Here is a 16,145-nt window from a genome sequence, read left to right as displayed (position 1 = left end):
AAGGAAAAAACCTGCATGCACTACATGGTGGGGTGGCACCAGAACACACACTGTTATGGAACCTCTTTTGCTGTGGACAGGCAAGGAGGCTTTTGTGTTATGCTGTATCTTATATTATGCTGTATCTCTGTTGGAGATCATGGTACATTTCTGGTCAAGAACATCTTCTACAGCATCCTGCTGGTACCGTGTAGCCTTCTGGGGTGTCCCTCTAGCACACCCTGTAACAGAGCCCACTCCTCCAGGATAGCTACTGTGACTTTCCTGATGCTCCCATTCTTCTCTGTCGTCATCCACTTTTTCTCTTCCTGCTTCCCTCTGGGACACATATCCTCTCTGCCCCCTCTACCCCATCACCCCAGGGACTACTTGCCTGCTGGTGGCTTTGCTCCAGACAGCACAATCTCTCTGATGAAAGTGAGCTGTTCCAGAAAACCTATAAGGCTCACAGCACGAACAGTGATGATAAGAGGTAGGTGACGACAGATATGTACTGTATTTACTGCCTAATAGTAAACCGTGGTGCACATATCCAAGTGCTTGCATGTAAGAGGAGAGATGTCATTTGGGCAGGCTGACCCAGAGCAGGAAGGGCGCCTGGGCCAGTCCAGTGCAAAACAATGCGGCGGGGGGTGGCGGGGGGGCTGCCAGTAGCTGAGCGGTTGGGAAGGCTCCCGTATGAACCTAAAAGCAAACAAACGCACTGCCAAGTAGTGCTGCTCCTGCTCCAAGGAGGATCACTTATTGCAGTTTGAATTATTAGCTCATTTGTTGTAGTAAAAGACTGTGTGGACGCAAGGCACTGTGAGGAGACCAAACTAAAATTACATCTGTGTGCAAAAAAGGCCTGGGAGTGTATTTATATCCCTGCTTTGCCATGGGACTCTTATTCAAAGCACAATATAAATCATTATGTAAAAATCAAAAAAAACCTTTGGTCTCTGCAATGTACCTGACATAAAAACACACAGTCGATGTTAAGCAGAATTGCTAATACTTGATGCTCAAGTAGATCTTCAGCAGTATGTTATTTACTGTTAATGTATGGGGCATTCGCTTTGGCAACTGGACTCAGCAGCAGTGTTTGGTGTTTTCCCAGCACGCAACCAGAGTACTGAGTCAGAAAATCACTGAAACCATATCACTGGTTCAGGGAAACCTTCTCTTCCTCCTCCACTTGCTTCACTGTTTTATCTTAAATAAATAAATAAGCATGATAATTTACTTTCAAACCTAGACATTTCTTTCTGCATCATCTGCCCAGTTCAAAGTAGCAATGCAAAGTGCAGCTCCAGAAATCCTCTACTGTAGGGCAGGGAGACTTTGCAATAGCACTCAATCTTTGTATGTGTGCTTGGGGCATCTGACTGCCCCCAAGCCATGGCCCTCCTGGAATAGGGGGCCTCTTTGGTTTCATTTCAGGCTTCAAAAACGCTCACTGGAGACTCCAGTATATCTGCATAAATCTTGTCACTTAAATATAGATTAATGGGAACCAGCAGGGAGTAAAAATACTCTACTTTTTATGGTAAAAACCATAAAGAATGGTAAATGCTTAACTTCAGTTTTATAGCAAAAGCTGTCCTGCCATCCCCACCCAGCACTCAGTTCTCTCTTTTTTAGGCATTTGGCTTTATTCACAGCTCAAATTTTATTCCTAGTAAGCACTATTATTTCCCCATACTTCCCTAAGCACATACAAAATACTCTATTTTCATACACTGCCAGCAAAGTCCTACTCAGCAGTGAGTTCTACTGACAACTTCCCAACTAATTGTCTTTTTGTCTGGGCTGCATTTAGAAAGAGACTTCATTACTGAAACCAAGCCCAATTTCTTGATCTCCAAAGAAATGGAAAGTTTGTTGATAGGATTATGACAGATGATGAGAAAAAGGAACAGAAAAGGGCATAAGGTATTTCCTAGGTAGTCTAACTGGTCCTAAAGTCAAGGTGACATATACTGGTAGTGGCTTAACTTCTAACAGTATAAACCTCTTGAACTCACATAACATTGAGATCCTTAATATCTGTATCACCTTTGAGGATGCTGCTAAGGATTTAACAGAAATACTTTGATCACTCAGGCCATGGTAAAAGACTTCTTTCAGCCCACCCACGGGGACACAAAATGCACTGACTCAAACCTCTGAGCAGGTAATGTGTGACTGCACAGGCTGGACCACTTGGAAGATAACCTCATCTAGGCCAGGAGAAGGAAAAACAAAGGTAATGGAAAAGAAACAGCTATAATAACCATCTGCAAGCCCACATGGCCTCCACTTCAGCACCCATAAAACTTAAAAGGATAAAAGAAAAGGAAATTGCTTTCGAAATTGAAAAGACAATTTTATAAATATTTCTTCTTATGCTTTTATAGGGTGTTGGACTTGTTGCCCTATTTCTGTTATTAGGAGTGCTGCATATATTAGCTTTTAGCATGAAGGGGAATAAATTCCGGGAAAGTGGCATTTTCCTTCTACCCTGCATATGCACACATTAGTTTAAAAGTGAGTTTTATTTTTATTTTTAATCTTAAGCTTAATCTTACTGCAATGGGCTCTTGGCTCTTCAGCTGTCCCCAGGGTGCCAGTGGCACCATCCTGCACGTCAGCTCAGCTTGCACTGCACAGCAAGTCTGGATCCCAGAACAAACGACCAAAACAAATGATCCCATTTACAGTATGAGAAGAAAGTCAATGGTGTCCACAGAGGCTTCCCTGGACTGAGCTTAGGTTATGCCCTTTTGCAACCAGCACAGCTGTTGGCTATCAATAGCTTTATACCTAATACAAGTTTCTTAAGTGATAGTATAGTCTTGCTGTCTTTTCCTTAAATTGTGATGTCAAATTACACATCTGTGCCCCTTCTAAGGCTTGTTGCCCTCCCAGCATGGCATGAAAGCTCCATTCTTTTAAATCAAGCCCAAAGCCTGGTGCAGCCTGGTGCAGCCCTGGGAGCAGCCCAGAGGTGCCATGGCTGGGACCCGCTCAATAAACCCGTGGGTGCTGAGACAAAGGCCATGGACAACGGTGATTTTAAATGTGGTATGAAAGACTGCCTTGCTACCTAAGGATTATCTTCTTAAAGAACTGAATGGGGCTAAAAGGAGAATTTTTCAGCCACTTGTGCTTTTGAAACAAAACTGAGGTTTGCAAACTTTTAGTCGTTTTAGAATCGCTGTGCTGAAATTGAATCTCATGTTAAAAGCTAAATTACACCAGGTGGAAGCTGTCCCTCCTCTAGGAATGGAGAACAACTGCATACATGTCATGTACAAGGTTCAGCTGTAGACTCCTCTGTAGCCTAGACAAGAGCTTTGCATAAATTCAGAGCTCCCCAGTTATGATGGCTTTATCAAGAGACTTATTAGTGATCATTTAAAATTATCTTGCTTAGAAGGGGACTGCTATGTGCAAAGCCTATCTTTCCTATGTAGTATGTGACTAATAATGGTTTATTTATTATTTTTTTTAATGTTTCTACATTAGTGCAAGGAATAGTGTTAGCATAATTCTAGTGTAAAAGAAAACCAGCTGTATCCATTATAAGTGCATTACTGCCAGGAACTGTAAATATGTTTATGCCTGATAGCCTTTTGACTCAATAATATCCTGCTATCTCTGTTGGGCAGGCAAGTTTTTAAACCAAGAAAAGACAGGTTATGATTTTCATAACCAAACTGTGTTTCTTTTTGAAGTATGTTATCTATATTCAAATATTAAGAAGGTCATTAAAAAAAATCTGCTTGTGATTTTAAAGGAGAACAATTGAAATGTCATCTTCAAAGTGGTGGCAAGAAGGTACAATGTGCACTAAGAACAAGTTATTCCTCCCAGATACACACATACGCAGACAAACCCTGCCATATCATACCATACAAACAATTTTAATTGTGTAGTTACAGTCAATAACCACTCCTAGTCAGAACATTTCTGCATAAAGAAAATTGTGATACACTTATAAAAACAGCCAGCTGTAACAAAATAACTGGTGTTTTCATAGCAATAAACTCATAAAAAAGAAATACACCTTTATACAGAAAATTTATACAGCTGTAGCTTTAAAATTGATTGTAAACCAAAGGAAGACACATTGCAAACATCAATTATTTTCACATTAATTGCATAAGTTTCTAAGGTGATCTATTAGTTTTATTTACCTAAGCTTATTTGCATGATAGTAAAAATTGCATACAACAATAAGAGTGAAGCTTATAGTATGAATTGCTTGGATAACATAGAGCACTTTTTATAGGCAACTGTGTAAAGCACATTTTCTCTATTTAAAACTTTTAAGACACTTTGTTTTACTGCCCATCAAAATACATTTATAAATAGAAAAAAAAAATCAGTATGATAACAAGAGAAGCAATATTACATTTAACGGAAACTTCCAAAAAAATTAATTACAACATGATGCTGCAGGATCTACAAATAAATAATGAGGACTAAATTGTGTTTCACATTTTCTTTTTCATTTTCTTTAAAACCATGTAACAATGAGAATGGAAAAAAAAAACAGTGACCTTTATTTCCAAAAGAAAACAAATCTGAATTACGGCAGTGCCATATAATACAAGGCATTTGTTGGCATATGTTATCTTTAAACTGCATTCCACAGTCTATAGTTCTTTTGTAACATACAATAGAACAAGAGTAACAAACTCTTTTTATTTTATTTTTTTTTAAATAAATGTGAGTTTCCAAAGATCAAGTGTGGAGTGCTACAGTAATAATTAAAAAAAAAAAAAAAAGAACAAAACAACAACAACAACAAAAAAAAACAGTAAATCACAAAAGTTGTAATGCTTGTCTGAAGGCTCCAGAATCAAAATCACTGGTATCATGCTTATTGGGTACACTCACAGTGTATCCAGTGAACACAAATTAATATCAAACAATCCTCAACGCTTCATCTGTTGCTGCGAAGCAGTTTGTAAAACAGAGTAAAACATCTAGTGCAGTCTGCATTATCCTTTTTTCAACTTTTGTGCAAGTTTTGGAAGATTCATTGGCCAAACAATGTATAATAAAGGTTTTTGACAGAACGCAAGATGGAACTTTCATTTCATTAGTAAATACCAGTGGCACTGTTGAAAGAAAATAATACTTTTAGATCAGTCTTTCAATTCAGCATTAATTTCTGTGTTCCCTTCTACCGATAACTCTTCTTCTAGTTTAACCGGAAAAAGCGTGTTTGCATTTTTATCTTGGATGCTGTCTTCTAAATCCTTGAGCAACTCTTCCTCCTTGTATTCTGCAACATCCACCTCTAACCCAGAATTGTCCTTCAGCTTCCCGTGGTGCTTGAGATAATATCGCTGGTTCTGAAAGAACTTGATGATGGTGTGCTTGGGCAGGTCAAGCTGAGCGGAGAGAGTCTGGATTGCTTCTTCATCTGGATACAGGCCCACATCTTGAATGAAACTCTGTAGGATCCCTAGGGCTTCAACAGAAATCTTTGTTCGCGGCCGGGGTTTCTGACGATTTTCATCCTCAGATTCAGCTGGTGATGCTACTGTCGGTTGCCTTGGGGGTAGTCTGGGACCTGGTTGCTGTTGCTGCTGCTGCTGCTGCTGCTGTTGTTGCTGTTGCTGCTGCTGCTGCTGCAAGACAAAGCACAGATTTTTTTGTACATGCATTCCTGCCCATATTTTGTGTTACGAAGAAAATCCATGGGAAAAAAATTGCAGAGCTATAAGTTATTACTCAGTAACTTTAAGCGAAACAACAACAACAAAAAAAAGGCTCATTATCAATGATAGTAAGGTGAACCTGAATTAAAATAATTAGTAAGCCTCTGCATACCTTGCACACATCTGCACATGTGTGAGCAGGGACTGGGGATAAAGGGCTGGCAAGATGCGGGCAGAGTGGTGGAGCACTCTGAGTTGGTCCGGCTGAAACACCGATGACGTGACATCAGTGCAGTTCAGCCGACAGTTTAATGAACGTGCTCCATGAGTCAAGTGCAGACAAGACAAAATGCTAAGTAGGTGACATAGCGTAGGATTAACTTGACCAGCTTAGCCAGAACTGTAGCAAGGGCAAAGTGAGAAAAGTGCCAGATGAGGGCAAACACACAGGAGCTCTGCCAGCAGCAGCAGCTGCTGCCCAAAAGCAAGGACTGAAAATCTCTAGCAATGGCTAGACAGAACGGACCGGGGGGATCGGGGAGAGGGAAAGCATTTTAGCTAAGTGTGGAATATCCCACTACCGATCTGTGCTGAGCAGCCACTGAAGCCTCCCCAAACTTGCAAACGTTACTGCAGACTGCGTTAGCTGGAAGGGTCTAACATCATGCTGCCAAACCCTGCCTCCACAAGGACAAAGAGATCAGGAGGTAGCAACTCCTTGTTTCCCGGTCTGGCTCTGACCCATCTTGCCTGTGGCCATGGAGAGGGTGTCTTGTCTGTGTTCAAGGATCCCAGCGTATAAACGGGGAACAAACATATTTACCTACTGCAGTGTTTGTGCTGGGGATTATTTAGTTAATATTTATAAAGCACTAAGATGCAAAGCTCTAAATAAGTTGCACTATTATTATTAGAAGGGAACATGCTGCATTCCAAAAACTCAAGCAATAAAAATGAGCCAGTATGCACATCAGAAGAATAAGATAAAGCAAATCATGATGTAAATAATTAACAAGAGCTTAAAATGAAGTTTTGCAAGCATGGATTCAGAAACATTCTTAAAAGGTGAGGCACTGAGCCCTAGGGACAGAGATGTTTTTCTCTTCCACTGCTAGAGTACAGCACATTATAAGATCATGTTTAAAATCAAAAGTAAATTTATCAGCTACTGTTTTTGTTGACAATTCTCTTGCTTCACAGCACAGGAAGCACTGGTTAGTAAGATATTTTGGATCAGCAAATTTCTTGTCATATGGTACAAACCACCAGTTATTATTAAAAAACAACAGCAGCAAAACAAGCAGCTGCTATCACTACATTTCATTTCCCTTTGCGAGTCTCTCCTCGACAGTTTTTTGTGTGTCAGAAGTAGTTCCCAAGCTTTTGGTTGCAATTTACTTGCAGACCTTAAGAAGCACAAAATATTGTAGGGATTGGATGAATTTAATTTCTGGCCATTTCGCAGTGCCACTTGTGGTTGTGAAGACTTCATGTAGGTCTCAACACCCACTTCAGCAGCCCCTGCTTGAAGCGATCCTGTTATTGTAAAATCTGATGCAAATGCCCATGGAATTAGGGCTCTTGCCTCATCCCTATTCACATCCTTTCATGTTTTACGCTCTGTGAGCAGTCCCATTGAAGGTTTCAAAGCCACAGAGATTCAAGACTACTCCCAGCACATTAAAATCTTACAAGACTGGAGGCTTTGTATATACAGTTTGAAAACTCGTGTCTTAACTACACAATTTTGCATCTCCAACAATTACAGGGTAGAAGAGCACAGACAAAACTCAGGCCCAGTCTCCCAATCCACTCTTACAAGTCATATTAAGAGATTACAGTGCAACTGCTTAGGTGAATAATATTTGTGAGATCAAACACAAAACTTTTATCAACAAGGCAAGAAAATCTAAGTAAATGGCATAGTGGCAAAATGTTTATACCGTGCATAAGCTTTTCCTTTTATCCCCTTAAGAAGTGATTTTATTAAAAACAATGTAGGTTTTCAAACAAGTGCTGTTTTCTTACTTAATATAGATCTTTCTCTCTCTTTTTGCTAAATCAAACAGCAACTTTCCAGGCTTTCACAATTATTTTAGTAGTTGATATCCTAAGGGATTGACTTATTCAGTTTGCTTTATCTTTAATATACACTTGTGTTGTTTCTGGCTGTGAGATAACTCTATCCTCCCTAGCTCTGTAAATATTTTCCTGTATAGGTAATACAAATCGTGCACCATGTCTCAGCTGAGGTTGGGAACTGAAAAGCAGGGGTAATATCTGCCCTGTAAGAGGGAGCACTTAAAGGCTGACCTCAGGTCTTCAGTGAGAAGGGATTAAAGAGTCTCTAGCTCAGAGAGCTGCAGATCTGGCCTGTGATATTTAGCAAACTGGCCAGCCGTGCTCCCTGGCTGAGGGGCCACCAGGCTCGCGTGCATGATGCCTGGGAGAGCCAAGGGACCAGCACCTCCAAGCCAGGTGGCGTGGGTCCTGCAAGCCCTCTGTTCTCTCCCTGGCACATTTGCCCTTGTGCCAGCTCACCTGCGGAGCAGCACCCAGCCAAGGTCCAGCGGTCAGCAGGCCTGGTAAGAAAGCGCCTCTATGCTCTCCTTTCCCAAGGGTGGTGGGAGAGGGGCTCTAAAGGAAAAACAAACAAACATTGACTCATCCCGGTCTCGGCTGGGGATCAAATGGGACGAGGAATCATGTCCCCTTCCCTCACTCCTACCTGGGGTGGGCCACCACTGCTGAGGGGTTGAGCTTAGCTTTCCAACAGCAGCGTGTTTTCACCTCCTCCCACTCTGCTGGCAATGCACAGCTAGTGCCCAACACATCTGTCTTTTGGTCCTGATGCCTGTCTAGCTACAGGCAGCTCATGCGGATGGCTTGTACTGCCCCACGCACATGCGCCTGAGCTGCCCTCTCCATGCAAACTTGAAAAAACCCAAACCAGAAGAAAAACACAGGGGGTCACCCACTCATCTTTTAATTCAGGTGGCGGAGGGCAGTGTGCTGTTATCTCTTACCAGGAGACCTGTAGTTAGTCTGGTGGGGAGGAAAGAAACACTAATTTCCTTTGCTATGTTTAAAGCTTTATTTACTTAGTGCTCTGCTGGATTGGCCAAGGTAAACTAACCTGAATCTGGTCTGCTGGCACATGGATAATGTGGGAAGGCCTGTCACCATGGTGATGAACTGCATTGCTTTCTTGTTCATAAATGGCATCGCGTTCAGGCTGAGGAAGACTGAGGAACCTTCGGATCATGGAGAGATTCTCCCAGAGGGTCCTGTTCTCTGGTGAGGGATCTTCTTTCCAACGTAACAGCTCGCAGAGCCACCCCTTGAAGATAACACCAGCAAAATGTTAGTATTTCCACATCTCATGAGGAGCAAATGAGGGTGAAACGTGGACTTCAGCAGCACTGCATTCTCTCACCTCCTTGGCAATACGCGTCTTTCACTGTAAATGCTGGATGTGAACCAAACGTCAGCACACCAAGAGACCACCACCTTATTGCTCAGACCCTTGCAAGACACAAGCACATTTTCCTTGGTCCTGTAACCCAGTGCTCTTTGTTCAACAAACCCATTGACCAAGGCAGAATCCCCTATATCCTCCCCTACACACCGATACCAGTACGTGATACTCTCTCTGCTGCCTGTTTTATTTTATGCAAGCCTACACCCATCTGAGAGCATCAACACCACATTTCAGTAGCTGGTAGATCAGCTGCTGTGCAGTTTCTAAATGCTGGTACTACTCCTCCAAACAGGAAAGTACTTCAGTTACCTGCTTTGACTGCAGAGCTGCCTGATGGAAATCAGAATGATAGCAAAGCTCCCTAATGTCTTTTTAAAAGAGAGGAATCCTTTTATGGGATGCAGGAAGGTAAGATTCGTGCAAATGCTCTGGGAAGCACAGTGTGCATTGGCAACAATTTTTTTGGTATATTAAAATTTAGAAACAAAATATTGCACGCATGCAACATGCGTATTTCTTCCTTTTAGCATCGAGGATCTGTTTTCAAACTAGGTCCATGCAATTTTATTTCTTAATGCTGTGGGAAAGATAATATGACATTTTATTGAATCAACAAATAATATAAATGTACAGAAGCTTTTAGATCCTTTTTATATGTACTGGTATTTGAAAAATGGTTTATCCAGACCAGTTTACTACTAGATACAATAGATACATAGATACAGAATAGATACATTATTTTTTTGAAGACATTCATATCTTTAGCTAGCAGTTAATAAATGCAGTGTAAAAATATTGCCATGATAGGAAGAGGTGAAAATAAACAAATAATCTTAATGCATTCATATTGTATACGAAAATATTTGTTGAGGTGTGTATAAAGATTTCAAGTGTATGCTCTTGGAGGAAAACTGAACAAATGACACAGGAGAAAAAGCAGAAATAACCCAACTGACAAATGTTGGTGAGATGCTGGTAGCAGAGCTGAGAAGGCAAAAATTTAAGCAGGGCCCAGACCCACAGCATGCTCATCAAGTGTGCTGAGATGTAGGTGAGCAGCGGCAGCAGAGAGGCCCCCTGCACCCTGGAGGTGGGGCACACCCCACTTTTTGGCCACACAGATGCTGGGTGTTGCCCCAGGGCTTAAAAAGTGAATTGGGAAATGTAGCCAAATGCCATCCTACAGATGTACATATAATGTACAGCTTGTCTCAGTTCGAGCTCTATGGCATGTTTCTAAAACAGTAGCAAGGGTATGTATGTTCTCCCTCCCCATCATGAGGAGCCCTGGCATGTGTCAGCAGGTCGATGCACAAACTCTCCCTGCCCCTAACAAAATCCATATGCTGCTTGTGGTTCTCTGCCTGCCTTGCTTCTGTGGGGTCAAGTGCAGGACTGTGCTCACCAGCAGTACTAGCCTTCTGCAGCAAGTTAAGATGTGAACTCAGAAAGCATAGGTGGTGTGTTGGGATGGAGGGGAGAAGATGAAGAGAACCAAATTGAGATCTTTTAATTGAAATGAAAATTTAATTAAAAAGAAACAGGCCCACCCTGAAGCTGAAAAAAATGTCCTAACTGAAGAACAACTGGAGTCTGCACTGCTTCATATTGAAACTGTTGGTCCTGTTTCTAGTGGTGGTAAAAGAGAAAGGTGAACTTCAAAAGCATTTAGGTGAAAGTTTATATATATATATATATATATATATATATATATATATATATATATATATATAATAAATATATATAAAAATACAAGACAGACAATATTTCCCCTTCCATGACAGCTCTTTAAGGTATACTCACAGACCTAACAAGAAATTGCACCACGCACTTAGGAGCTGCACATTTTGTCTGCTGGCAATGGGAATTTCAGATGCTCTTTTGAAAGGCAGTTGTAACTCTTATTAAATGCCCCATAGTAAAAATAATTCCTAAGCAATCAAAGTTTATGCTGATTAAACATATTTCACAACAACACTTTTGTTAACTAAGGAATTCCTTCTCCCCATATTGCCTTTTCTGTGTTTCTACAGTTGATAGATGTCTTTAGCCTTACAAATTACTGTTAACTAGCATTGCACTTTCAGTACTATGCTATTAGTATTTGCACTGAAATCTCACTTCTAATTTTTTATGTAAAAATGATTTGATGAGTTGTAAGATGAAGCACGTCTCTGCTAGCCTTTCAGAGAAACACTGATTTTGAGATACTGAAATCAGTTGCTGCTGACACTGTGTATAGAGTATACTGCTACTCTAATTAAATGTCTCTTTTCCACTCTGTTCTTCACGCTCTTAAGTAAACAGTTATTCTGATAAAATATATAATAGGCAACATGGAAATGACCAGCTGAAATCTTCTAAAATTACAAGGACAGAAGCAATTTTGGGTCTTTGTTTATTTCCAAAAATATTTGTAAAAGTTGACCTTACAGAAATTCTCAGAAGAGTCAGTGAGTGGGCAGTAACAGAGGCTGTAGGGGTTTATTTAGTTAGTAGGACTTTATACCACCGTGTTCAGAAAACCAACCAACCAACCAAAACCCGTAAGTATTTAATTTAATTTCAGTGCAGACTTCTGTTTGAACATAAAGCTTATTCAGGAAAGTCAGCTAGATGAGAATGTATGAAATGTTTTTGTTACGTTGAGAAAAAATAATAATATAGACTCGTCTAATGGGGATTTTAAGTTATGCAAAATTTGTAGGTTTTGCTTCTATTTGATCTGAAGAAGTATGAAGTGCTATCGTTAACATAGTTTAATTTACTAGTGAATTTAACAAGGCTGATTTTTCTCCTCTTGTACGCACCTACATCTAGAGTAATTTCTGTATAGTTCATACAATTTATTCTGAAGGAAAGCTCACACCACTGCTTTTTCATGCTTTTATAATCTTATAAAACAGGACCCTAAAATAATAAGGAAATATCTATAACTCAAATTTGATGTCAGCCAGTTTCTACAGCACATACAGCACATCATTAAAAAACAGCCTTAAAATAATTAGACAGATATATCTATGCAGCAAGGCAAACCCCCCAAAACTCTGCAATGACATTGGGAAAAACCTTGATTTTAAAACAGTAAATTTGCCAGGCAACATTACACTGAATATAAAGAGAGTACAAAGCAAAATATAAACATTAGCCACATGTAAATATGTTTGCAGAACTTTCAGGATGTTACTACTTTTCAAACTGACAAAGTTTAATTTGACACCTTCTGTTCTAAAACCTTTGTTTCTATTCAAAATCACGCCTTTAGCTGCTATCAATCACTATGCTCTCCCTATTACTTAAAATACTGGCATGGGCCCTGGATAAGCTGAAAATGCCATGCAGATGAATTCTGAGATAATATGTTCAAACCTGTTATATACAACACAAATCCTGTAAAGTTATGTATTGTAAACCTACATTTATTGGGAACTAAAAGTCTTAAATCCATCTGCTACAAAGAAAATACTGTTATGCACTTTCAAGTAACCAAGTACCATCTGCAAAGGTCTTGCTACAGTAAGCAAGAAAATGGTGAAAAAAAAAAAAGATGCTAAACCTAAGATATTTAAAATAAATAAGGGTCTTCTGCCTGGTTTTCTTGTAGGGATTTAGTAAAGAAACATAAGATATTAAAGGAAAAAAACCCGTGAAAGCTCTACTGCCAAACTATTGCAAGAAAAGCGCAAAGAGGATAACTGCCAAACATTAGAGTCTGCAAGACCCATGAGCACGCTTATTTTAAAGAAAGCATACGTGCATTTTATTTACGTATCCAAATGCTATTTTATTCAGACTGAGTTGAGCTGTATTTAAAGTCCTGCTCTGTCACACACAGCATCTAAAAAACCACTATTCTTGCATTCCAGTACCCTTCTTATTATATGAAAAAAAAAAAAAAGGAAATCTACACTTATGGTGTAAATACCAATTCTAACTAGATCAAAGAGGGTAGCATTACCAGCATGAAAGATGCTCTCTGGGCAAAGCTTCCTTCCAAATCAGCAATAAACAAGTCCGGAAAGAAAGGGCTTCAAGGTGGAGCAACGGAATTCTTTTGTTTGGTGAATTTGCTATAGTGATGATAATTTGCCAAATGATGATTTTTTTTTTTTCCAGAATAACTAACAAGGAATCAAACATTTTTAAAAGGAGCTGTAATTTGAATCCATGAAGGCAAAACATTTTACAGTATCAGTGCTAAGATGTGAACAGCTTTTCTTTGGTATAGCATATCGGAGATTATTTTGTATCAGTCTCTGGGGCATATAGCATAATAAAAATATATAGTGTTAGAAGAAATCAGTCTAAATAGGGAGGTATTTGATACAAACATTTTAGCAAAAAGTGTGAATTGCATTTCAGCTTCTACTGTGAACAAAGACTAAGTACATAATCCATTAAACAGTACTTTGAACTAAAAAAATTGAGTATTGTAGACTAAACTAAAGTAGGCATTTTGAATGAGCACATTTTCAGCAACTAACTATAAAGCTAGCAATTTATCATTCAGCAAATAATTTTCTACTTTTAAAAGAATCTGTAAGTGTTACTTATGCTAATGAAGACTGTTTTTAATCTGCCCACAAACATGCTAATAGAGGGCAATTTTTTTTATTTACAATGCTGAAGGCACTCCAGTTTATAGAGCACAGATATGAAATTACACTTGGTAAAATGGGCTCTTAATTGTCTGAGCAACCCAAATCCTTCACCTTTAACACAAAAGCTTATAGACAAAACAAAGGAAAAGAACTCATGAACTAAACTTTAAATATTGACTTTTTCCCTTCAAAAGCTGTCCAACTTGCTTTACAAATCTCATTTTTGTTCCAAATGGCTGTGTTTGTTGTAGATATTTCCATTTCTTTTCAAAACTGAATCCACACATAAAAGAGAAGAAAAAAGGCCGATACCACCACTACAATACATGCATATAGTCTTAGGCCTCAGTATTAAACTTGTAAGCTGCTCATTGTGCAGAAAGGTTGCTTTTGGAAAAGTCATAATACTTCCAATGAGATACATTATGGTAGCATAGGAGTACTGAAAGCATTTTAAATTATTTACTAGGTTAAAAGGGTGAAATGGTACTTTAAATACATCAAATTTCATCATCTGGGCCATTTTTTGGTGGCAAAGTGGTATTGATCTTTCCAAATGCTTAAAATTAACTATTTCCAGAAGGTCATTATTTGATTAAAGGCATTAAAGTTGAGGGCAAGAAATGATGCACTTTGTCTTCCTTCCCATTCAAATAATCATGTAATTTAATCAGAACTATCCCTTCATGTCCTGTAATAAAAATGTTTGTCTTAAGATATTGTTCTTTACCTAACATATTAACCTTTAAATGTTATGAAGTTCTTAAGAATAATCTCTGCTTAGAGAAGATTCTTCCATAATGCAATGAAAGGATCACCAGCATTTAAATTGATAAGGCCAAATTTCCTACACATTGATTGGAAAACGCATTAAACCCTTCAACTGAGATTTCTCAGAGTGTTGAACAGGATCGAAAATTCAGGGAGTTCAGAATACATAAGCTCTTGTATAAGGCATCATGAAGGAAAACAAACAAATGTTGCTTCAGCACAAAACAAATCCAACAAATAAGTAGCAATGGACTCTGTTTTAGTTTACAGTGGGAATGCAGTTTGCATTACGTTTGTATTATCCAGAAAACTACATCAGGCAACCCCCACTGCAGTGGAAGAAGACAGCATTTAATTCAAAATTCATCTTTGGGCTGAGATTAGTGAAATTTGACTTCTTTCTGGGTGAAATACTTGTGGGTTCAGACATAGGTACAAGCCCAGATGATCAGAGTGCTCCTTTTAAGCCTTAAATATTCTTCAGGAATTCCCTGACTTCAGGAGAATTTATTCTGACAGCAGGTTTGTATTTTTCCTAAACTACATAAACTGTCGTGGTTATCTCCTATCAAAGCTGAATAGACCTATATGTTTCCCAGAAGAGCTGAAGTCTGTTAAAAGAATGGCCACTGCATATCTTCATAAAATGTTAAGGAAAATTAATAATCTGTCAGATTCAGTAGTTTTTGATACTGAACAACGCATTTGTTAGTGAAAAGCTTTTCATTTTAGCTTATATTTTCAAGTACTTTTAAGAACTGACTTCTGTGAGGCACATACTTCCAAGCAATTTTGAAAGCTGCCATCAATGTTCAATAGCTTGGGATTTCTTATTTTGCTCACAAAACTGTGTATCTGTAATTCAAGAAGCAAAAGCTGGTGTTCAGTCTGATCCAGAGGATGAGGAGAGCTGCTAGAACATGAATGCGTCTTCTTGAGATGTGGCATAAAGTAAAAATAAATGTTCCCAGAAAGATGTTTGCTTTATTATCTTATTCACACTAATCAGTCCTAAATTTCAGGCTCTGCTTTTTAGCATTCCACTAAATCAGAGAAAGTTTGAAACCTGAAGCTGTCCTTTATCTCCAGATATTTCTGGTTTATCTGTTCTACTGGCTTTCATTACTAGAACATTGAAAGGGAAAGCCAGATGTGAATTTTAAGTAAATCTGTATCTGCCATTGTAATAGATGAGATTTAGTAAAACAAACAAACTGAAAACCCCACAACCTCATAGGGCTTTTCAGAAGAAAGGTAAACTTCACTAGCAGGAAAAACTTCCTTTGAAGAAACAGATTATGCCGTTAAATTTCTTATCCAACCTATTATTCAGCTGCACCATCTGTCTGCATGTTACCTACACCTCTTCTCTGGGTTGGGAAAAAAAAAAATGACCAAGCTGCCAGCAGTGGTGCTGACAGCATTTCACTGCATTTTTCTGGGGAGGAAAAGATCCCTGATGATCTTTTTCCCTCTGCCTTTTTTCCCTGTATAGCTGCAGCACTTACAAATTAAATATGTATTTCTACTCTTGTAAACAGCCAAACAAAACAAACAAACAAATAAAAACCACGCACACACACACACAAAAAAAAGAAAAAAGAAAAAAAGAAACTTGCTAAAGCAACCTGTAAAATTCAATGATAGGCATGAAAT

The 16,145-nt window shown here is 39.0% G+C and overlaps 1 protein-coding gene across 6 annotated transcripts in view; it reads right to left on the bottom strand.

Annotated features, from left to right (window-relative positions):
• Nucleotides 1-3,868: 3,868 nt before the first annotated feature.
• The window catches only part of SATB1 (SATB homeobox 1), a 92,751-nt gene continuing 80,474 nt past the window's right edge, over nt 3,869-16,145 (bottom strand). For 5 of the 6 annotated variants that reach the window (XM_027451041.3, XM_005012231.6, XM_072033493.1 and 2 more), the window contains 3 exons: nt 8,773-8,976; nt 8,178-8,273; nt 3,869-5,606 (listed from right to left, as the gene is read on the bottom strand). In XM_027451041.3, the coding sequence (XP_027306842.1) occupies nt 5,118-5,606; nt 8,178-8,273; nt 8,773-8,976 (789 nt within the window). In that variant the 3' untranslated portion in view covers nt 3,869-5,117. The remainder of the gene's footprint in view (nt 5,607-8,177; nt 8,274-8,772; nt 8,977-16,145) is intronic. The other variant, XM_038174573.2, reaches the window with a different exon arrangement.

This window comes from Anas platyrhynchos, chromosome 2 (assembly GCF_047663525.1).
Source record: "Anas platyrhynchos isolate ZD024472 breed Pekin duck chromosome 2, IASCAAS_PekinDuck_T2T, whole genome shotgun sequence".
NCBI lineage: Eukaryota > Metazoa > Chordata > Aves > Anseriformes > Anatidae > Anas > Anas platyrhynchos.
The sequence above is the reverse complement of the archived record's forward strand: the minus strand, read 5'-3'. Positions and strand labels throughout refer to the sequence as shown.